We start from the raw sequence: 23,060 nt of genomic DNA, 5'->3' as shown, positions 1-23,060 counted from the left end.
GGAAAGCGTGGCTTCAGCCTGCCTTCTCTTTTCTATGTAGCCCAGGACCCAACCCCGGGAAACATTGCTCCCCAAATTTTAGTGTAGGCTTTCCCACCTCAATTAACCCAATCAGCATAGCTTCTCACAGGCATGCCCAGAAGCTAAACCTAATCCCTCATAAGTGTTCCTGGAAGATGTCTCCAAGGGGGTCCAGATCCTGTCACGTGATAACTAACATTAACCATCACATTTAGGGAAGAAAAGTGGTGATGAGGCAAACAGGGGACACCTTCACCAGTCCTCCAAAGAGACAGTTAAATGAAGACCAAAGAAGGGTGTCCCTACTTTATCAGAGTCTTCTTGAAAGGAAGACTCCATCACTGAAGAGGTTCTTGAAGCTGCCTCTGACAAGCTGAAGGAGTGAGAAGACCCTGCACTGGGGCACACTAGGTTAAAGATGAAAAGACACTGGGCATCTGAAACACTGAACTCTTTCTCTCCTATCACCAGAGAATTCTCCCCCTGGAATGTCCCTTTCTAACTTACAGTATTCCTTAAGGAGGGTCACCAGCAGCCAGGCAGTCCACGGAGATCTGGTAGCATTGAGAGTACAGAGGGGAAAGAAAAAAATAAATACAGGGGGTGGAGGAAGTCCTATGAGATTCCCAGAAAAAGGAGAAAACAGCTCCTCACCCGTCCTGGCTATAGTTGGCTGGTTTTTTTCCTTACTGCCTTCACGATCCACTAAAGAATAGCTTTAGTTACAGTCCACCCATTGCAAAAGGGAAGTACAGCCTTCCACATGGATTTCCAGAATCACACACCCTGTAGGCCTTTGGATATCACTGAAGAGTTCCCCAACCATAGGTCTTCAATTGTCCGCGAGATCAGCCAACTACTATAAGCTCCAGAGTTAAAAGGGATCAAGGAAATCAAAGAAGGGGTCCTTGTTTAGGCCACCACAATGTTAGGTGGAAATCACAGCTAAGATCACAGACTGTGAAGATTTCCACCATGATAGCATAAGCAAAGAATTTCATTCATTCTCTATAGACTGAGGAAGGCCACTGAGGAAGGCATTGGTGCTCTTTGCCAGGGGCTAGGATTTATGTAGGGATGGGTAAAGTTGGCAGTTACAGGGCTGGTTCCAAGGAGTGGACTTCAGAGCAATTAAATTCCCCTTATTTGTTCCTTACCTGGCTCAGCGGACGTCACAGTCAAAAATATCTCTATTTGCAGATGATATGATAGTATACTTAAATGACCCCAATAATTCCACCAGAGAACTTCCAAACCTGATAAACAACTTCAGCAAAGTGCCTGGATATAAAATTAATTCAAAATCAATAGCCTTCCTCTACTCAGAGGATAAACAGGCTGAGAAGGAAATTAGGGAAACAACACCCTTCACAATAGTCACAAATAATATAAAATTCCTTGGGGTGACTCTAACCAAGCAAGTGAAAGATCTGTAGGACAAGTTCTTCAAGTCTCTGGAGAAAGAAATCGAAGATCTCAGAAGATAGAAAGATCCTCCATGCTCATGGGTCGGCAGGATTAATAGAGTAAAAATGACCGTCTTGCCAAAAGCAATCTACAGATTCAGTGCAATCCCCATCAAAATCCTAAGTCAATTCTTCACAGAATTAGAAAGAGCAATTTGGAAATTCATTTAGGATAACAGAATACACAGAGTACTCGTGCTCTTAGACAAGATGCAAAGGAAGGGTTATGGCAAGGGAGAAGCTATTTTGAGTTAATGTTGTTCTTACCCCCTGATAAGAGTGTGGAATGGCTGATATCTGTCATCACTCACGACAAGGACCCCTTTGCATCCCATGAGTTCCATCAGTGTGGCTCCAGGGAGGTTTCCAGACCTCTGGGAGCTGATTTCTCCTTCTTGGAACATATGATCTGCCTGTCCTGGGTCTGGCGGGGGCCAGGGACTGGTTCACAGATGCTTAGTCTGAAATCTTATCCCTTTCCTGTCCCCTCTCCCCACTGCAGCACGTCGTTCAGTGTGTGTTTGTGGCCATCCGGACCATTGGAAACATTGTAATTGTCACCACTCTGCTGCAGTTCATGTTCGCCTGCATTGGGGTCCAGCTCTTCAAGGTAAAGTCCTGCCTCCTTTCCCTTCCCAGAATTCCCAAGGAAGGGAACCGATGGATCCAAGAAGGGAGATCAGTCTGAGTCAGGTGTGCAGAACAGGGTGAACTCTAACTACAACCTATTTGAACTTTCTAGACCTAGAAAGTAGAGGGAAGCTATCTCTGCCTCTCCCAGCTAAAGACATCCGTGCTCTCTGCCGTGCCACCCGTCAGTTGCCTCCTCTTCTCCCAGATGACTTTCATCCCCTGGTCCCTATGTGTCAGACCTTGGCTTAAAGTCCATAGCAGCTGCTAACAACAGCACTGTGTCCACACTATACCATCCGGCCTGAGGCCTAATTGGTTTTTTCCTGCTGCCATCTCTTTAGTTCTTCTAGTCTCTTCCAGGAAGCACTCTTTCTCTGCCTCCCTCACCCCCACTGTATAAACATCCACTGACTTCTCCCCATAAACTCTCTCCAGACCCAGTTCCCCTTCCTTCCTCCTCTCAAGACCCTCCCAGAGAGCAGGGCCTACCGACGTCAGTGCTCCCTGCTTTTGGATCTGGCTACACTCTCAGCTCTGACTGTGAGTCATGTCCTCTGCCTCTAGACCCTGTTCATCTCGCACATGTTATCCTCTAAGCTCAAACTCAGGGCTGTGCAGCAGGCATGCTCACTGACTGTCTTCTGCCGGATCCATCCCTGGGGCGAATCTCTAATCACTTCATTCTTCTCTTCTAGGGAAAGCTCTATACCTGTTCGGATAGTTCCAAACAGACGGAGGCAGAATGCAAGTGAGTTTATGCTAGCCAGCTCCCAGATCCAGGGCTATTAACTTGGTGGGGGTGTGGGGAGGACTTGGTTAAAGGAGTGTGAAGACGGTCTTCTGGCCCATCCCCTTACCTGACCTCATTTTTGTGAGATGTGACTTCATCTATTCCTCAACACTCTACTCACTGACTCTTCTGATGACTGGACAGTTAGTTTGGTGGCATTCCACACAACATGCTAGGAATCATTGGTGGTGGAAGAGATACAGGACACCCCCATGATTACCTTTCTCTTCCTTTCTCAGGGGTAACTATATAACATACAAAGACGGAGAAGTTGACCACCCCATTATCCAGCCTCGAAGTTGGGAGAACAGCAAGTTCGACTTTGACAATGTTCTGGCAGCCATGATGGCCCTCTTTACCGTCTCCACCTTCGAGGGGTGGCCAGAGTGAGTATGAATACCAGGGCTCACAAGGTTGAGACATTGGCTATCCAAGTATTACCCAAGGTCTTGTTCATTTCCTGAATTCTTCCCAGAGGTCAGACTTGTCCCCAGGCAGTGAGGTTGTTTGGAGAACTGTAGAATACGATCACTGCAGAAACATAGACTTTTAGCTGGCCATGGTGGAACATGCCTTTAATTCCAGCCGTGAGGAAGCACAGGCAGGTAGACCCCTGAGACAGGTGGATCTCTGTCAGTTTGAGGCTGGCCTAGTGAGTTCCAGGCCACTGAAAGCTACAGAGTAAGATTCTATCTCAAAAACAAAAATATACCCTTAGAAAAGATTTTATTGGGGTGTAGGGTGCTGAATATTTCACCGAAGACCTTGTGTATGTGGTACCAAGGGTGTAACACTCAGTACGCATGCAGCATTTTAGAGACCCCAACCCAAAACGGATACCTTTTAACTCCTTTTCTCAAGCCCAACATGAGTTGCAAAACTGGGAGTCTACCATTGTATTTATGGCATCTCAGAGTCAAGCACAGAAGGAATTTCTCTGGTATGAACCTTTAGTCATCACAGAGTTCTATGTGTAGCTGACAAGGATAAAGGTAGATGAGAGGTCTCTGTCAGATCAGACTCTGCATCACCACAGAGAAATGGTCTCTTGTCTACATTAACAGTATCAAGTAAGAAAGAGACAAAAGCCAGGGTCCAGTCCTCTGCAAATGTGATTCTTTCTCTACTGGACCAACTCAATGGTCTTCACACAGCATTGCTGGCAGAAGGCAGTTATCCGTATGGTGCTCTTTGTATCTTTGTTTAAATACCTGTGTCTCCATGTAGCAGGGCATGGATGGGGTTTGTCATTATATGGCCACTCATAAGTGATGCTCAGATAATAACCATATACTAGGGTGATTACAAAGAAGAGAAGGACATCCTGGTCCATGAAGAACAAGTTTAACTGATCCATAGCCCAGACTGAAATGTATGGCAGACACACACACACACACACACACACACACACACACAAGCGTGCTGTAAACTACTGTGGATGGTGTGAATAATTGGGGTGATGCTCATTTTATTATATCTAAATGAATTTCTTTCTCAGATTTACTTTTTCCTGGGCCTCATCTCCTTTGGTCCATGCCAGTTTACAAAGCTGTTTCAATATTTAACAACATTTCTGTACCTGAAATTGGGGTCAGTGATGACTGTTACAGCTCAATAGCTCTTGATGGTTCCAAAGCACTGTGTATATATTATGTCAGCTGCCTTGTACATTAGGAAAATAGGGAACTATCATTTCCACTTGACAGTGTGGACTCAGTGCCAAAGAGAGTCAGTAGTTTGCCTGGATGGGACTTGAGCCTAGACCCTCTGGCCCCAGCCTGGAGCTGTTTCCTTTGATTTCAGGGACCCCTGGGAGCAGTGGTGCCATCATCTTATGGAGGTGACACTGCTTCTCCAGGTCACTCTGTGAGCCTATCTCCTCCTGTAGGCTGCTGTACCGCTCCATTGACTCCCACACAGAAGACAAGGGTCCCATCTACAACTATCGTGTGGAGATCTCCATCTTCTTCATCATCTACATCATCATCATTGCCTTCTTCATGATGAACATCTTCGTGGGTTTCGTCATTGTCACCTTCCAGGAGCAGGGGGAACAAGAATACAAGAACTGTGAGCTGGACAAGAACCAGGTAGCCTTCTGGGAAGGAGAGGAGAGAAGCAGGGCCCACATGAGGATGGGCAGGATGTGGTTGCCCAGGACCCACTCAGAAGAGTGGCTAGGGTCTTTTGTGGGACATGTGTGGATACCAAGGTCCTCATCCAACAGAATGGGGTGTTTGCTCCAAATTCCTACTGCAGAAATATGGATCTTTCATTTCTCAGGCCTGACAGACATTAAATCCTCAAAAATTCCATGTCTGGAAAATGTGTTCAACCATCAAATATTTGTTAAGGTTCCACTTAGCGAAACTTTGTTTCAGGCAATGTGGAAGAAAGACATTTGTGTCTTATCTAGAAATTGGAACATTATACTATAACCAAGTGTATTGGTACCATTGACGATAGAGAGAGAAACTAGGACAGTGGGGGACAGAGAGCGAGTGGGCAGGAGAACAGTTTTAGGAAGCCACTTAGATGACTTTTCAAGCAAAACAGAGATCCAAACAGGGACTTGAAGCAAGAGTCTTAAATGAGAGTGGCGTGGTGACATCGAAGACTGGAATATGTTCTGTTAACTTATGGAAACAGGCTAGCAACTCCCTAGGTGAGTGATGTGCTATTAGGATTGAACACAGTTGTTGAACCAAAGATTAGCTCCCACTGCACTCCCCGTGGAAGCCGTGTAGAAACATGTCCTGAATAAAACCAACTCATAAGGACATAGCCCCGTATGTTCAGCCCCATGCATGTCTGGAAAGCTGGACCCTTTGTGGGCTTTGATGCCTGCTACTTGGGTTTAGACTCAGTACTTGGGCTACAGTGTAGACTTAGTGTTGAAAGAAAGACAAGAAGGAAAGCCAATTGGAAAGTGTAGATGAGGCATGTTGAGAGCCTGACCCAACATCAGTTAATTGTAAAGATGTAAAAGCAGGAGGCGAGGTTGGTAAGACTTAGGGATTAGGCATGGAGGCCAAGGGTCAAGCAGGCTGGAGTTGCTTTCTGCTTTCTGATTTGGGGATTTGGGTGTTGTGCACAAAAAACTGACTGACATTTTTTGTTTTCCCAAGATTCTAGTTAGAGCAAGAATTCCTCTCCTGACAGTTCTGGGTCTTCTGATTTTGTAGGTACTAGACAATAAGGAAGAAGGATGCAAGATAGAAAGTGACAAATTAGACAAGAGCTAATCCATGGAGAATCTATGATGTGGGACATAACCAAGACTAGCTATGAGCCAATCAGATTTATCAGGCAGAAAACATTGGCTGCACAGTGTTCCAGTCATTACCAATTAGAGAAAAGGAGATGAGCTCCTTATTTGCAGTCTAGATAGGATTTGATGGTAAGGGAAGCCAGAGAAATCAACAGCCTGCTTCACATTAATTTCACAGCTCTGAGCCAGAGCCCCAGAACCCCTTCCCAGGCTGCAGTTGAACACATATCCGACTTTTGACTGTCACATGTCCTTCCTCATCCCATTCTCTCTCCACGTACCTTTATTCTCTGTTCCTTAGAGACAATGTGTGGAATATGCCCTCAAGGCCCGACCCTTGCGAAGGTACATCCCCAAGAACCAGCACCAGTACAAAGTGTGGTACGTGGTCAACTCCACCTACTTCGAGTATCTGATGTTCGTCCTCATCCTGCTCAACACCATCTGCCTGGCCATGCAGGTCAGTCCATGGTGGGGCTAGCCTAGGGAAATGTAGTAAAAGAAGTTGCAAGGCCGGATCAGCTGGTCACTTGCCTGCAGCTGGCAAAGTAAGAAAGACAGAAGAATGGGAGATGTATCCCTTCTCGGAGAATTTACTCTGTAACCATATCCCTGGGGCCCTGGATTGATAACAGAGAATAGAGGAGGGACAGACCCAAGAGAGTAAATGTAGAGTCATCATCACAAGCATGGGGCATGGAATAGATTCAATACCTTACCCTACTACAGGGAAGTCAGGGTGTGCCAAGGCTCTCAAGCTCCAGAAACCCCCAGAAGTCATCATGGACTCGTCAGAAGCCCAGATCCCTCCCACCCCTGTTATCAGAAAGGGTAGGAAAGGCAAGAGCTTACCTTGTCTCCAGAGTCCACTTGGATTCCCCAGGATGGCTCAGGGAAGACCTCTGTAGAATGAGGGCATCTGAGAAAGTTGGACAGAAATGATAAGGAGCCCAAGGATGTCGGGCCCTTGTTGGCTCTCGTTCATGAGCTTCACCGTCCCTCTACTTAGCACTACGGCCAGAGCTGCCTCTTCAAAATCGCCATGAATATACTCAACATGCTTTTCACTGGCCTCTTCACGGTGGAGATGATCCTGAAGCTCATTGCCTTCAAACCCAAGGTAGGCCTCGGAGAGAAAGTTGTTTGATGGGATGGGGTGGGCATGTGTCCGCTGGACAAGGAGGTATAGGGAGACCTTGCAGTAAAGAGCCATCCCGTCTCTAAAGAGTGCTCTAAAAGCTACAGTGGCCAAGAGGAGAACCAGGCCAACTCCTTAAAACATGAGCCTTACCTCATACTCTGGCCCATGACTGAGACACACAAGAAGCAGATGCCTCCATGAGCTGAGCTGTGGTCTTTCTATGAGCTAAGCCCCAACCTTTTTCCTTCCGTTTTCCACAACTGGCAAGCCAAACTTCTCCTAGCCCAGCCCCCCAGATCTAGGAAGACCCCTGATTTACCCCTCTCCCATTTCATTTGCCAGACAAGATGAGTGCTTGTAAGAAGTCCAGGCCATGCTATGTCTGCACAGAGCCCAGGGTTCCATGCCATGGGCCCCTCCACAGAGAGATTGCCATTGCTTCCTCTGTCCTCCAGCATGGGAAGAGCAGTCCCTGCAGATTTTGCTGTATCACTTTTTGCGAGCAGCACCTCATCAAAGAGAGGAGGCTGGCACTATCTGAATGAGGTGGAACTGACAAGGTTGACTGCCTGTCACCCTTTCTCACCAGTCCTGCCCACTGTCCTAGGTGATGTTGGAACCGGCTAGTAAAAGTGATGTGTTCTGTCCTTGACCTCTGTAGACTGGCCACAATCTCTGGCGTTCACTGGCTGGGACTGAGGGCTACTACAGAGGGCAGCTGTAACACTGACTGTAGGTACCCCTAACCCTTCCTGGAGAGAAGTGAAAGGTTGGAGGATCACACTTAGAGACTTAAAATATCAACCCATTTTCCAAGCTTCCTCTCCCCCTCCTTCACCAGCTTTACCAGATGCGACAAAGAACAGCAGGTGGTAAAACGACAGGTCTCCAACAATATCCTGTTTGTTTGACTTGGCCCAGGATTAACTGGTCGTAAGATTCCTCCTTGGCTGTTAGCATCCCTAATGCAGGGAAGAAGGAAGTGACTTACCCACAATCTAAATACCCAAGTATTAAGAGAGGGAGCTGTTATGTTCTCTGTCACCTGGACCTGCTCACGAGGGTGCTTCTATGGAGAGGACTCTGCTGAGTACTCGTTTCACCTTCGAGGCACTTAAAGATACTGACCCACAAACGCTGTGTCGTCCTTGCAACCACAGGACACCTCGGGATCTTTCATACTTTTTGAAAACTCCTCATGAATCAATCTCACTTGGTATGGTGATGATAATTGTGTTTCCCTACCCCCAAAAAAGGAAATATGCCCTTTATCTTACTTCTCTCCAAGTTCAGACCATTAGGGCATAAATTGTGCCCTGGCCTGGAGAAGACCAAGTTGTTTGATTATCTTCTATGGGGCCCACAAGCATTGCCCCCACACGATGCCCTAGTCCAGGTTCCATGCCTGAGCACAGAGAAGCATCATCCGTAGCATCCTGAGCCAGGCCAGGAGAGCAGAACCCCTGGGCTTCAGCCTCAGTTCTCAACCTCTAGGGGGCTGTCATCACTTTCACCATATTAGGCTTCAGTCATCCCGCAGTGGAGTCAGGTATGTTCCTGGTGAGGCAATCTCCAGAGCCTGCAGTGGGCTTTCTGAATCCATGTCTTTCTAGCATTCACAGTGCATCGAGTCACCTGCTCTGAGAAGCCCATGCGAAGGACATTTTCAGGACCTCAGCCTGAAATACACACTTGATAGATCCTACAGATGACGGAGCAAGCCTGTTCTTAAGACATAACCAATTGGTTTCCTATTGTTTTCAATACCCGTCTTTCTGTCCTGAGAAGACAGGGTAAAATATGAGAGTTTTTTTTCCTGGGTGCAGAAGTGAGCTGTCTCACACAACTAGATAATGGCAAGGGGTTCTCTTCTATGAATTCCTCAAAGGGAACCCCAACAATAGAGGAGTGAAGACTACTAGTGTAGGTGACCAGAGACCATTGACTGGTTAACTGAGAAGAAGATGAAGGGGAGCCCATTGGCCTACACCCTCATTAACCGTATTCTTCACTGGTAAACAAGCTAGGAAATGTGCCCTTGAATTTTCAGGCCACATGCCAAACAGAAATCCTCATAGCTCTGGTAGAAATACCAACACAGAGTTTGCCCAAGAACCATGGTGTGAATGGCTTCTAACAGACCTGAAAGTTTTTTACCTTCCCCAGTTGTGTGGCGTGAATTCCCTGTGACAAAACGATCAACAAGAACAGAGAAGGCGGGTGTGTTGGTCACATATTGTCATAACTATGAAGTGCCTGGAGCAACTAATAACAAATAGTTGAGGCTTGAGTGTAGGATGCTCCAATCAGTATACTACAGGGAGAGTGGCAGATGGTGGCCCTGTTGTGTATAGGGCGACACAACTGCATCCATAACCAGGAATCAGAGCGACTGAGCAGGCTGGAATCCTACAGTTCTCAAAGAGCAGGCCTTCAGTGAGCTACTTCAACTAACCTTCCCCTCCCCTTCCCCTACCCCTGCCCCTGCCCCTTCCCCTCCCTTTCCCTTTCCCCTTCCATTCCCCTTCCCCTCCCTTTCCCTTCCCCTCCCTTCCCCTCCCCTTCCCCTTCCCCTTGCTCTTCCCCTCCCTTTCCCTTTCCCCTTCCCTTCCCCTTCCTTCCCTCCCTCCTTCCTTCCTTTTCACTAGGCTCCATTTTTTCTCTTACCTTACTTTCCCCTTCTCCCCCTCTCTACCACCCCTTCCCTTCCCCTTCATTACTCCTTCCCTCCCTCCTTCCCTCCCTCCCTCCCTCCCTCCTTCCTTTCGCTAGGCTCCGTTTTCTGGAGAGTCCACCCTCCTCCAATAGGGGGACCACTCTGGGGACCAAGCTTTTAACACATGGTCCTTTGATGGACACCTAACATCTCAAGCACAGCACCTGGCATTACTCATAGTTGGGAATATATCATCTGGAGGTGTCCCTGCTTTGATTTTCCTTGCTGTATCCTCTCTGTATCTGATTGGTTGATGGGTTGATCTATCAGCCCTGCTTCTTTCTTCCATTTTCTCTGCAGTGATGGATGCTAGTGAATCTTTCCTCATTCACATCCGTTTTCCTCACTGCTCTGTGTAAAATGAATTTACTCAAGAAAATCTCTGCCCCGAATCCAGCTGCCCATACTTCGTTCATACAAAAAAAGCTATAAAAAATGAGATGTTAATATACACAAATTTAAAGAGCCTCTCCCTCTCAGAACTGCTTGAAGAATGCAGGGGAGATCCAAAGAAAAGGGTAGGCAGCTTAAAACCTCACAGGGTGCCAAAGGAGTTCTGTCCTTAGATGTAGTGGAAATAGGCAAAAGAAACTTGCATGATATTTATGTCTGCATTAGTATGCAGGTGCAAGTTAGGGTAAAGGTTTGTTTGGAATGGTTAAAAGGTAATTAAATAGTTGTTTAATTAGATTATATTCCTATCATGACCTGAAATAATTACAGAAAATTAAGATACTTTTTAAGATAAACATGGAAAAGAAGTCCCGCACCTAAAAATATAGCAAGAAGAAAACTAAAATTTTATAGCAATGATTAAACGAAAATTAACAGCACAAGAGATGTGTTCCCATACTGGAAAACTCATTTGCTGAAACATTATTTCTCCTCAACTTCATCTGCAGATTCAAGACAATCCCAATTAAAATTCCAAAGGAACCCTACTTCCGAAAGAAAAGCAGGCATGAGAGGGATCCAGACAGGTTGTTAGAATGAGCCTCAGTTCAAGGCTTCTGCCCGTGTGGGCAGCTCTGACTTGACTGTAGAGGGCAGCACAGGGTCTGGTGAAGGGCAGTGTAGCCACAGACGTTCCCGTCTTAGCAACAGGTCTGCATGCCAGGAGGTAAGGCTGACAATCAATGCCTAGGGTTTGCTACTGACACAGGCTCAGCATGACAACTCAGACAAATTGAGCTGATGAGTTGGTGAACCCAGGGCTGAAGCACAGTAGGTCTGGGGTGGCAAGAGTGTCCCTAATGGAAGGCTCTTAACCTCTCTGCTTCCATAAGGTTCCCAGTAGGGCTGCTAATCCTGAAGGCACCCTGGGTGGGAGGGTGTGGTCTAGGAAGTCCCTGGGGTACCAAGTAGGGGGGCTTAGGGACCAGTGTGTTAGTTATTTGGTAAGGAACAGCCTGGTGTAGGAGAAGAGGAGGCGTTCCTACAGAACCTCCTGGAAACGTTGCAGGAGAGAGTAATGCCAGCATTGTTCAGACATCTTCTGATGATGTATCAGCCAAAAGGACAAAGAGAAGGAATGAAAGAGGGCTCCCAGCTCCCTGGCTCGCCCCTCAGGGACTGTACCAGGGCAACAATTCGTTGAAATTGAGGAGAGTGGGGAAGGCCAGCCTGAAGGGCTTTGGAGATGTGTTGGGATCTGGAACAGGCAGTCTGGGCAGGAGATCTATTTTAGTGGTCAGTACTACATATGGCCCTCCTAAGTAGATGCTCTGAGAGAACTGCTAGTTCCTCCTCCCAGAGGGAATGTGGATGATGAGCTAACAGGTGGGACACTGGGGAGAAGAAGGGGGAAGAGAATGTCTGGAGGCTAAGAGCAAGGATGGCCAAAAGAGACCAAGAGAAATCACTGTATCTCAGGCTGAAGGGCTCTGCGAGGGAAGTCACCCACAGAGAAGAAAGGAGGGGGTGAACAGAGACCCAGGAGAGTTCACTCCTTACCCCAAGGAACAGGAGGGGGCCCTAGATGTTCAAGCCCCCACACTAGTTCCCCCTCTCTGAGTAGTTCAGAGAACTGTTTCCTCATAGTCACCTTGACCTAAAAAAATTAATGTAAACAACTTCAGGAGTAAGTAAAATGTTTTCTTTTAAAACTTGCATTAGCCTCCTTTTTAGATGAATGATCTTAAACCCGTTTTAGACCCACAGTTTATACGTTATGATAAATATTCTGTAATTTATATTCTGTAATTTTAATTCCAAGAACATTCAACATAAAATGTTGAAAATACAGGATCTCTTAGCTGTAATGTAAGTGAAAAGGCTTGCGTATGGTAAAGGATTCATCCCCTTCAGAAGTTGGAGACCACAGAAGAACCAAGGTATGGAACCTTAGACTAAAAGCTGAAGTTGCAACAGGCCAGGTTCATTTGTGCACCGTAACTATCTACATGTCTTTCAGAAGACATGTGGCTACATCACACTTAAGGCACAGCTGGCCCATACCGCGGGATATGTGCTCTCCCTAAACCTGAAAAGCAGCCTTGGCCACCAGGACCCACTCTGTGGCTCTACCCAGCTCCACAGTGCCCCCTGGAGGCTGACTAGTGGAACAAAGAGCAAGGCGGAACTTCATAAAGCCTCTTAATGGAATTTAGTTGAGATCTGTTTACCTTAGCTATTAAAAACCACGGTGGGTGTCTTCGCTGTCAGTGAAACCCATGGGACCACAGACTCACCACACATGTCGCTTAAAGAAATAGAAACAGAAAAGAGGAGGGAGGAGGTCACTGGCTTTGACATGCCACAACTGCTTCTGCTCCTTCTGGCCTCATTAGGAGAGCCCAGTGGCCTGTGGGTGTACGGCCAGCCCCGGCTTGCTTTTTAGCAGCTGATTGGTAAGCAGGCATCCCCCCTGATTATTGTTTATTTGCGGTGTGCCCACGGACACCTGATGTGCACAGTGCCCAGCAGACAGGCACAAATGGGCTCCTCAGGAGGGGCCTCCTCTCCACAGCTCTTGTACCCAGAGATTTGCATATTGTTGCAACATTGTGACAGGTTTCTTTCCTGCATGGTGCTTTTGCCATGAGTGATAAAAAAAATAATTATATGACTTACATAAAGCCATAGTGTGGGAAGGGAAGTATTAGCTATTACATTTAATTATTTAATGTGGAAACGTATTCACACTGTGTAAAAGCCCAGTGGGAAGGTACACTGTGGTTCCCTGTCTCTGATCCTGCCACGGGAAAAGAAACTGAAGGCATGAGAAGAGGGATTCCCAAACCCAGAGGGTGCCGAGGCAGGAGCTCAACCCACACAAAACAGTGGCCCTGGCTGTGTGGCCACAGAGTAGCAGATCCTCCAGGGCAGGAAGGGACTTCTGGGAAACAGGAGCCCTCAGGAACTGAGGCAGTCGTAGCAGCAATGGTGGGCAATGAGCACTTCCTCAGAGGTAGACCTTGCAGTACTTCTCATACCCGACATTGCGCAAACTCAAACTCCCACAGAGGCATGCGCACTTTCTATCGCCATGTCGTATGGAGGCAAGCTGAGGCACTGAGCGGTGAGAGCGCTTGCTGTCAGCTCTCAAGACTCATCTGAAAGAGGAAGCAGCCACCATTTCCCTCGTGTCTTATTACGAAGGGGACGCTGGTGCCTGGGTCTGATGGTCTTCGTAGCACCGTGCCTTCGGAGTCAGGCAGACATGGGGCCCAGGACCAGGAGAGGGTATGATGGGGTTGTGGGGAGCTGATGAAGGGGGTTGAGCAGGAAGGAGTGTGTCTTGCCTGGGCTTTGAAGGCTTCCCTGGAGCCTTGCTATCATACTGTTTAGAGACCTGCAGCAGGACCCAGCTCTCTGTCACTCAGAAAGGACTGCCTCCTATTCCTCATTATACCCACTCCAGGCTGCCTGAGCCTCGTACTCTGTGCAGTGTGTGCTTGAACCTTAAGTTGTCTGCCATGGCTGGCTCCAGGGGAACGGCCTTCAGCACCCTACTCTGAGAGGAGTCTTTTGCATAAATCTGTTCATTTATTCTAGCATGGGTAGGAAGAAATAGTTATGAGGTCCTCCAGTCTACCCGGGCACAACTGAGGCAGGAGGAAGCTCCCCAAAAGGAGTTTATTTAGCTCACAGCCCCCAATTCCATCTGCTCGGGTAGGCAGACCACTAGCTTTGGGGGTTAGTTTCAGGTCTTTGGACTTCATCCTTGCACAGTTCTAGGGCCCTGGGAGCCCAGATCTTGTGTGATGAAATGAATAAATGAATTGATGCCTTCAAACGTTTTCAATGGGACTCCAGGACAGGTATGTATGAGGAGCACACATTCCCAGGTCTACATACTCCCCCACCCAGCCTCAGAGAGCCCCATCACGATCCCAGCCAGAGCCTCTACAAAGCAAGGACCCAACCCCGGCCTGCTCTTGCCAACTGTCCTACAGTAGCCAGCTTTCTGCGCAGGAAGCTGTCCAGAGCTTCTGAATTAGCACACCACAGGATGGGTCTGATGGGAACACAGGAGTCTTCACTGCCTCACAGGCTGAAGGCCATGAGCAGCTGCGTGCTTGGTTATGCCTTCTCCATTAGACGCCGCTAATCTCCGTGATTAGTTATATCTAAGTGGCACCCTGATGTAATGCGATTTACATTATCTCTGCTTGGTGTCAGTTAACCGTTGATTCCATGATATTCCATAAAACCCGCCCTTCGCAGGCACACTGAGGCTTCGCCACAGCCACTGCTGTCTCTGGCTGGATTCGGCACCTCTCCCCAGTTTATCTAGTTTCCCACCTCTCGGTTCCGCAGCCCAGGACCCAGAAAAACCACGGGTTCCAGGAACAAGGCTCAGCCTTCCTTTATGCCTGTGCCCTCCACACCGCCACACAGCCTGCCCTGTCCAGCAGCGCTTCACATCTTTCTCCAAACACTTGCTCCCCCAAGCCAGGAACCTCCATTCTCTTTGGGGACCCCATGTTTTGTCCCTCTCATTTTAGACCCTGCTTTGCAAGGCGGGTTAGCCACTCCCTCTGGTCTCATGTAGACTGGTGTTTCTTTTCCCTGTCGGAGTTCTGTGGTCATTCCAGAGCCCTGGAACCCAGCCTTGAGTACTTCACATTCAGCCCCACTCCCAGCCTCTCTCTCCCTTCCTCTTCCTTTTCCCTCTCTTTTTCTCCCCATCTTTTTTTTCCAGTATTTCCTTGTTTTCAGCATCCCGATCTCCTATATAACACCCATGTGCTCTGTGACTCCTCAATCCTGCCACCACCCACGTATTTCTTTGTCTCCCCACCCTGGGCAGTCCCCCATTTCCCACCAGCCTCAAGTGGCCTTTTTCTCCACCGCCATGCCCAACTCTTGCCTTCCACCTAATTCCTGTGATGCCTGAATGTTTCTGTCATCTGCATCCTGTGGCACCGAGCCTTCCCTCACCCGTGCTTTGTTTTTAACCAATCTTTCTGTCAGCAGCCTCACATCTAGCCTCAGCTAGGATCTCCTAGAGTTTTCCTGCTTGAGCTTTTGTGGCCTAGGAGGGAAGTTGTGGGCCGGTCAACATCGGGTACCAGGAAGGTCCTGGCTTCCTCCTTATTTCTTTGCTTGGCTTTCCCAGACCCATACAAGATGATGAAGGTGGGCAGGAAGGAACACAGAAGAGAAAGCATAACAAATAGTAGGGAGGGACTAATCTTTACTGTAAAATTTCTATGAATGAGTATCCTAACCTTGGCATACCAATGAAAGTGCGCACAGAGGGCTTTGTGGCTTCCTGTGTTATCACCATCTGCTGTGAGGTGTGTGTCCGTCCTGATAGAGGAGGCCTCTGGCCTGGATGGAGGAGAGACAGGATCCAGAATTCTGCAATAGTGTGTGTATCTACAATCTCTTGTGCGGTCATCCTATTCCCTGTATCAGAGACGGCAGCCACCCTGGAAACCCAGCACTCTTTTCCACAAGCTTCTAGCCTAAAGAAGACCACGTCTCCCCTGGCTTGAACAGTTGTTTTCTAAGAACTTGGCAATGTGCTATCTGTATGAACTTGAGTGTAATAAAATTAAGCCGTGACAACCTGCACGCTGTCACAGTGTCAACGCTGCCAGCCTGGCTGCTCTCAAGAGCATCTCAAGGGTAGTAACCAGATAAATGGTGAGCAGAAAGGGCCTAGGCGAGCCCAAGAACCTTCAACTTCCTGTTCCTTCTGCATACATTGCTTCTAGATGCCTGGTTTTGCTCAGCCCCACATAAAAGCCCAGCCTGTGGATGCTACCTAACAATGAGGCAGACGGGTTGACTCTAGCTAATCATGACCAGAACTAATACAAATTTAGAGCTCCCTCCAGATTGGGTACTGATCTAAGTGTTTTGTGCATATGGTATCTTGTAAATGAAACCGTAATGCTATGGTCAGCCCCATTTTCTACATAGGAAAACAGACACGGATTAAACTATTAGTTCATTCTCAATGCTATACTTTGGATCTTGATTCTATTGAGATGCAGCTGAACCTTTAGAAGTAGGGCCCTGGTGGGAGGAAGTTGGGTCCTTGGAAGAGTGTCTTTGAAGTGTAGAGGCCCTTTCTGTTTCCTTTGCTTGACCGCCATGAAATAAACAGACCTATTCCACCACTGCGAACTACCTCACCAGAGACCCAGAGCAGCAGAAACAACGCCATGCACTAAAACCATGAGCCAAAATCACCTTCCCCTTTCCCTGATTCCCACACGTACTTTGTCGTGATAATAGGAATCTGACACACACACACACACACACACACACACACACACACACACACACACACACGGCTGCCCTGTTAGAAAGTGGAAGCATAGGATTTAAACCAGCTGCCTCCAAAGGTCACTCTGTTAGGAACACTGCCTGTGTCGACAGAGTAGGGCTCCCATGACATCATTGAATCAAGATACAACTAATCTGAAAGAGAAGAAAATACAAAACCCCCGTGTACGTGAAATGTGCAACCTTTGTAGTCACTTTTCCTTCCTGAAAGTGATTCGCTGAAGCAAATGCTATTTGGCTGTCCATTACTCAGAAGCTCTGCCCAAGAGGGGGTGGGGCTAAAAAGCAATGATCAGACTTTGGCAGTGGGGACCATGCCCAACTTTCCCCAGCTAAACCAGAAGGAAGAGCCCCATATTCTTATCTCATGCCAAAAGCCTGGTAATTTGAAAGGGGAGGCCCCTCAGCAAGTAGGGTCTTGTGAGCGGCAAGAGAAGGCTTCTAACTCTATACACACTGCCTTTTCTGCATGTGTCTCTCTCTTCACTGGCTCTGAGGAGTTGGGAAGTCAGAGGTTTGGTTTGCCACTTCTAAATGACCCAGCACAATGCTCTCTAGCCCTGATGTTGCAACTGTAGGGAGCCCACTTACCTGAGGAGAGATTGGTAAAGTATAAGCTGATCCTAGTTAAACTGATAAAAAGAGGGGGTCAGTGTCCCCCACTATCCTCTCTGTTCTACTCCCGAGCCCCAAATGCTCATGGGAAAACGAAGGGTGGGAGAAAATGGGTGTGTGTGCACGCATCCGTGTGCGTACAAAAGAAAACACTTAACTCTTTCACACCAGAGCATGTAGAGGAAATATTCTTCCAGGCCCCTCATATAAGGACTTGGCCAGGTGCCTCCCTTGGACAACCTAGAGATTACCAAATTGGTGGGAAATTGGTGCATGTGGGCTTTGTTTCTGGAACGGGTGTGGGGCGAGTGGGAGATAATGGTTCTTGAAATAGTGGGAAGAAGAAGAAAGCGACAAAAGGAATTGAGACCTTGAAGCTGGATCTGCAGCCATCCTCAAGGCTCAGCTGAGAGGACCAATGGGCCAAGGGATAAAGGGATGGGAATGTGGGTCTATAGGTCAGGGTGAAAAGCTGCCTCTTAAAGGGACTCTCTACCCTCAGCGCTGCTCTGACCACTCTGCATTCCAGCTGTGCGTGTGGTTGCCAGGACTGGTTGTCCACCAGAGCCTTTGGCAACAAGGGAACTCGGTTTTAACACCCAGTAATTTCCACAAGGTTAGAGGACAGAGAAGTCTACCAAAAGCCCCAACAGCACAGCCTGGGACAGGCAACCAGGAGGTGGGATTAATCCCAAGAGGCCTAGCCAGTCCAGTGACTGTGAAGCTATGGCAGGGGGGGGGGGGTGTGACAGCTGAGGGTCATTTCTTTCTCTTTGCACATAAAAAAAGTCAATCCAAGAGAAAGGGAAAACAGAAGCGCACAGCTGGGGGTTGACGGTCCCTTTAAATCTCAGCCCCTTCCCCTGCTATGTACTAGCAAATTAACTGTGTGTGTATACATGCTTTTCACCATGGAGGCCCCTCTTCTGCTTCCCTCCTTCTCTCTCCCTGTTCAGAGGTATTGCAGAGCGTGGCCAATTCACTCGTCTGTTGCAGGTCTTTGGTGGATGGAAAGATCCCATTTCCTCTTCCTTCTTTGAGCAGAGACTCCTGCCCTCTCTCTCCTCCTGTTCTGTACCCCAATAACATTTGTTTGCCATGTTTCCTAGGTTGGAGCTGAACATCCTATGGTTTTACTTTTGGTCCTCTTTCTCTCCCTTCTCTTCTTTGACCTCTCTTCCGTTTTCCTTCTGAAGTATCTCTATTCGCAGACAAATGACTCACATTTATAGATAGTCCCCAGCATTCTTCCAAGATCCAGTTTTAAAGCGTACACATATGTAGGGTTCACTTGGGAGATTCACCCCTAGCCGCCCTCTCCCAGATTCATGTTCCTTTCTACCCTGAGTAGTGTGTAAGAACCCAGGAGTGCACTGACTATTTCTGGAAGACTTAACTGAAAGAGAGAAGTCCATGACCCTCATCTGACCTTTAACCTGGACAGCCTCAGCCTCAGTCAGGCTGCCCAAAGCCTCCTGGGGCAACGTAGGTTTTCTTTGGGCAGAAACGCTTGGGAACTTAGAGTCCCCTTTCCTTGTGGCCTGACCTCCTCATCTAAGAATAATAGCCCTAGGACAGCCTGTCTTGTAGTTTACTCTAGAAGGAAACAGCTGGGAAGCCAGACAACTGAGGAATCTGGATAAAGCAGGAGGATGGGAGAGCATAGGCTCAGCACTTATGAATAAAGAGTGCCAAAGAGAGCTGTCGACCTTTGGGAGCAAAGAGCTGAGGCGCTCCTTGAGCACCTTCCTCCTTCCAGAGCCTCTTGCCAAGCTCCAGACACCCATCTCGGAGAGCCGTGCTGAGCAAGCCCCTTGGAGAACTCCCTCTGGAAAACAAAGGAGGCAAATGTCATTGTGAAAAGAAGGCTGGTCTCCTTAGTCCTAGGTCCTCTCCATTCCACCAAGGGGACCGAGACTCGATGCTCTGAGACAAGGCCCTTTAAGCTGGCACTCCCCTCCCTACAGAGGCAAGTACCAAGACTACTTGAGAATGCCACTTGCTCTTTGTAAAGAGGCTGCTTACCCAGCAGTCCCCAGCCCTCTGAGCATTCTGGACATCTGGTCACACAGTTGTCCGTGTGCTTCAAAAAGCTTTCCGTGGTTTCTCATCTGTTTCCTCTTCCAAGTAAGTGGAAAGTCAATGAAACCCAGGCAGGCAGCAGTAATAATTAAGTTGGGACCCTGGTTTTTCCCTCTGTGCTGGACTCCTCTCCAGGGCTCCAGGCTCCTTCCTAAAAAGGCAGTAACCCATCCACCAACCAATCCCGCCTCCCCCAGCCTGTACCCATGGAAGTCCTTGGCAGCTCCCATCACTTTGGGCAGCATTCTCATCCTACTGAGAGTTTATACCAAGGAGCCTGGGGTGGTACTTATGGGACACCCCTGAGGGTACTGTCTGGAGAGGCTTCCTAGACCAGGAGACACTTCCGTCCCATCAGAAAAGCCAAACTTGCCCTGAGGAATATGAGCATGACCCGTGCAGGAAAGAGGCTAAGCCTGAATCCACCTACACAGAGTCCATCTTGCTGTGGACACTGCTTCAGCCACTTGGTCCTTTGGTGACCTTGAGCTCTGAGTCCAGACTTATCAACCACAAGATGACTGCTCTCCCTTCTGATAGGTCCTTCTAGTAGACAGAACCGAAAGTGGAGATCATATATGATATACAATAGACTACATGCTATATGCAATATAGTATATGTGATACATGATATACTGTATCGACTATAGGAGATGACACACCATCAGTGTAGTCCAGCCACTGTGTCTTACTCACACTCCCTATACCCATGGCTTCTTCTGCCCTGAGGAAGTGGAAGGATCCTCTGTGGAGGAAGCGGAGAGGATGTGGACCATGTGACCCATGAAAGGCAGGGCAGGAGGACTGAACTGAATACCTCCCTGCCGCTCCTAACCCAACCAGGCTCCTGGCCGGATGCTGGTGTTTGAAACTCCCAACAGCCACACTCAGGTGCCAGAACAGTGATTCTAATGGTGATGTTGCTCTGTTCTTGTCTGTCTAATATTCCTTTTTAATCCCCGTCCTGCCTGCCCCTCCCTCATGTAGGGTTACTTTAGTGATCCCTGGAATGTTTTTGACTTCCTCATCGTCATTGGGAGCATAATTGATGTCATTCTCAGTGAAACTAATGTGAGTATCGCTCTGCCCTCCCCAGGGACTCTGGTCCTTCCACCTCTCCTGCCTCCTCCACTCCTTCCTCTCTCTCTCTCTCTCTCTTTGTTTACCTCTTTTTTATGTTTTTGTTTTAATTTCTGATTTTACCCACCTCCAGTCATGCTTTTTATTGAACCTGCCGTCGTCTTGTGAGAGGGGGAAAAAAAGCAGAAATCTATTCTCCTTTTTTTCCCACGTGTCCTGGCTACGCCGGGCCCAAGGGCGCAGAGCTGAGCGGAGGGAACAGGCTGCACACTGGTTGGGCCAGCCCTGGCTGCCTTCCGGGTGGCTGTCGCCCACCCACCTCGGAACTAACCTAGCTTTTGCCAGGCCTCCCCATCCTGAGGAAACCAGGTTACCCAGGTTTGAGCCGCCAGCATGTAGAGTGGTAAGATTATCTAATGCACCGCGTAACCTTTTTCTTCTCTCATTTTTTTTCTCTTCTCTCCTTTCTTTCATGCCTCTTTTTTGTTTTTTGTTGTTTTTTTTTTCATTTTTCCTCCTCCCTGTGTTTTTGTTTTCTCCTCTTTTGTTGGTTTGTCTCCTTCTCTCTTTCCTGGCTTTTCTGCCCCATGCAGCACTATTTCTGTGATGCATGGAATACATTTGACGCCTTGATTGTTGTGGGTAGCATTGTTGATATAGCAATCACCGAGGTACACGTAAGTACATGGCGTCTGTGACCCGGCCAACCCCGCCTGCTCTAACATCCATCTGTTCCCCCCTGCTTTATTTTTTGTCTTTCATCTTTATCTCCTGTGCCCACCTCCTTGTTTCTATTTCATGTTTTAGTTTGTTTAAATTGGCTCAAATTTGTTTTGTTTTCTTTGCTTTGTTTGGAGATTCCGTTTTTTAAGTCATTTGGTTAATCTTTGGAACGCACTAAGACTTCCTTTTAAATGTTGGTTGCTGCATCTATTTTTCTCTCAGCCTGGCATGACTCACACCGTATAGGAGGGTGCAGCTATGTGAGTTATGGAGGGAGAAAAATGAAGGGTCCTTTACAAGTTCTGGGCAAGCACTGGAGCTGGGACCCAAGCCTTTCTTTACCCCAGACTCGTCTCCAGACACCACCTTGCCTCCTCTTGATTGTCCATCCTCATAACGCAGAACACCCAGAGTTGAGGCTAGGAACATGCCTGCACTGTCAGCGATGACCTTCCCTCTCCCAAGAACTAGCAGATTGTACTCACATTGAACAGACTCTGTCTGCATTGACCAAATGCCATTAGCCCACGCTCGACACTTTGAGGGAGAAAGTACTGGTCATGTTTGAGATTTGCTTGTCCTCCCTTTTCTGGAAACAATAAAGAGCCTGGTGATTTACTGAACGCTCTTTGGGCAGGTTTTCTCTTCCCATTGCTGTGGACACAGGATCCATGTAAGCCTCATGCCCCTGTGAGCTCACCATAGAGCGTGAACTGTGCGCCCATCTGCTCCTCCTCCTCTTCTCCTTCATAACCTGCCCCTGGCTCTCCGGCCTCAGGCAGAACCCACAGCCATAGCCCTGTAGCCCTCTCCTCCCCAGAGCTGCCTCCTTCTATACAGTCCCTGCACATGTCTTCTTGTTACCTGGCATGTTTAAGCATCCTCTCTTTCTCTATAAGCAAGTCCTCTTGCAGTTATTCCTTAACATGTCTCGTTTACTTTTTGTCATTATTTTTCCATTAAGTAAGAGAGTCGATGATGTTTGCACAAACCTTTGATGGATAGAACCATTGAATAAGAGCGCAGAGCACCTGATTCTGTAATTTGATCTTAGATGTTTGGAATTCCCCCGCTGTCCTTCATACATCCCCACCCACTCCATGCAGCCTGGCCCACTCCCAAGATTGAATGGACATATTCTCTCACTGGTTTGGTCCTCCGTGTAGCCACGGGACTCAGGAAGGATGAGTTCATGTTCTTCATGCAGTCCTTTCTTCGCCCCCCTTGCCGATGCCCATTGCCTCTCCCATACCTCCAGCCTCAACTGCCCCTCTGTCTCTGAGACCTTGGGTCTCTCTCTCTCTCTCTCTCTCTCTCTCTCTCTCTCTCTCTCTCTCTCTGTGTGTGTGTGTGTGTGTGTGTGTGTGTGTGTGTGTGTGTGTGTGTGTGTGTAGCTGGGACCCAAGCCTTTCCTAACCTGAGATCATCTCCAGACACCACCTCTCCTGCTGTTGGTTTCCCATCCTCACAACATCCTTCAAAGATTTGCTCTCCAAACGGAGCACCCAGAGTGTGCAGCTATGTGTATATGGGCATTTGTACACTCCCACGCTTAGATGCATACATGTAAACTTTAGGCTTGTTTCCTTCCTGGAAATTCTCAGATAAATAATAACAAAATCAGTCTTTCACAACTGCCGCTAACCTCCTCTCTGAGTACACACCTAGCTTGCAGTCCGTGTGACCCCTAAGTGATAGTCCAGTTGTTATTTAAGTCTCAGAACTTAAAGGCTAGACTCTGTGCTTGGCACAGATGCCGTGCACTGCGCTGCCCTGAG

General features: G+C 48.0%; 1 protein-coding gene across 32 annotated transcripts in view; it reads left to right on the top strand.

Annotated features, from left to right (window-relative positions):
• Positions 1-23,060, top strand: part of Cacna1c (calcium voltage-gated channel subunit alpha1 C) — a 620,764-nt gene that overhangs the window by 553,437 nt on the left and 44,267 nt on the right. For 20 of the 32 annotated variants that reach the window (XM_063285506.1, XM_063285499.1, XM_063285508.1 and 17 more), the window contains 7 exons: positions 1,990-2,097; positions 2,816-2,868; positions 3,150-3,296; positions 4,799-5,000; positions 6,483-6,641; positions 7,191-7,301; positions 21,153-21,236. In XM_063285506.1, coding sequence (XP_063141576.1) covers positions 1,990-2,097; positions 2,816-2,868; positions 3,150-3,296; positions 4,799-5,000; positions 6,483-6,641; positions 7,191-7,301; positions 21,153-21,236 — 864 coding nt within the window. Of the gene's footprint in view, positions 1-1,989; positions 2,098-2,815; positions 2,869-3,149; positions 3,297-4,798; positions 5,001-6,482; positions 6,642-7,190; positions 7,302-20,466; positions 20,551-21,152; positions 21,237-23,060 lie in introns of all 32 variants that reach the window. The other 12 variants (XM_063285512.1, XM_063285503.1, XM_063285504.1 and 9 more) reach the window with 2 other exon arrangements.

This window comes from Rattus norvegicus, chromosome 4, assembly GCF_036323735.1.
Source record: "Rattus norvegicus strain BN/NHsdMcwi chromosome 4, GRCr8, whole genome shotgun sequence".
Classification (NCBI taxonomy): Eukaryota; Metazoa; Chordata; class Mammalia; order Rodentia; family Muridae; genus Rattus; species Rattus norvegicus.
The sequence above is the reverse complement of the archived record's forward strand: the minus strand, read 5'-3'. Positions and strand labels throughout refer to the sequence as shown.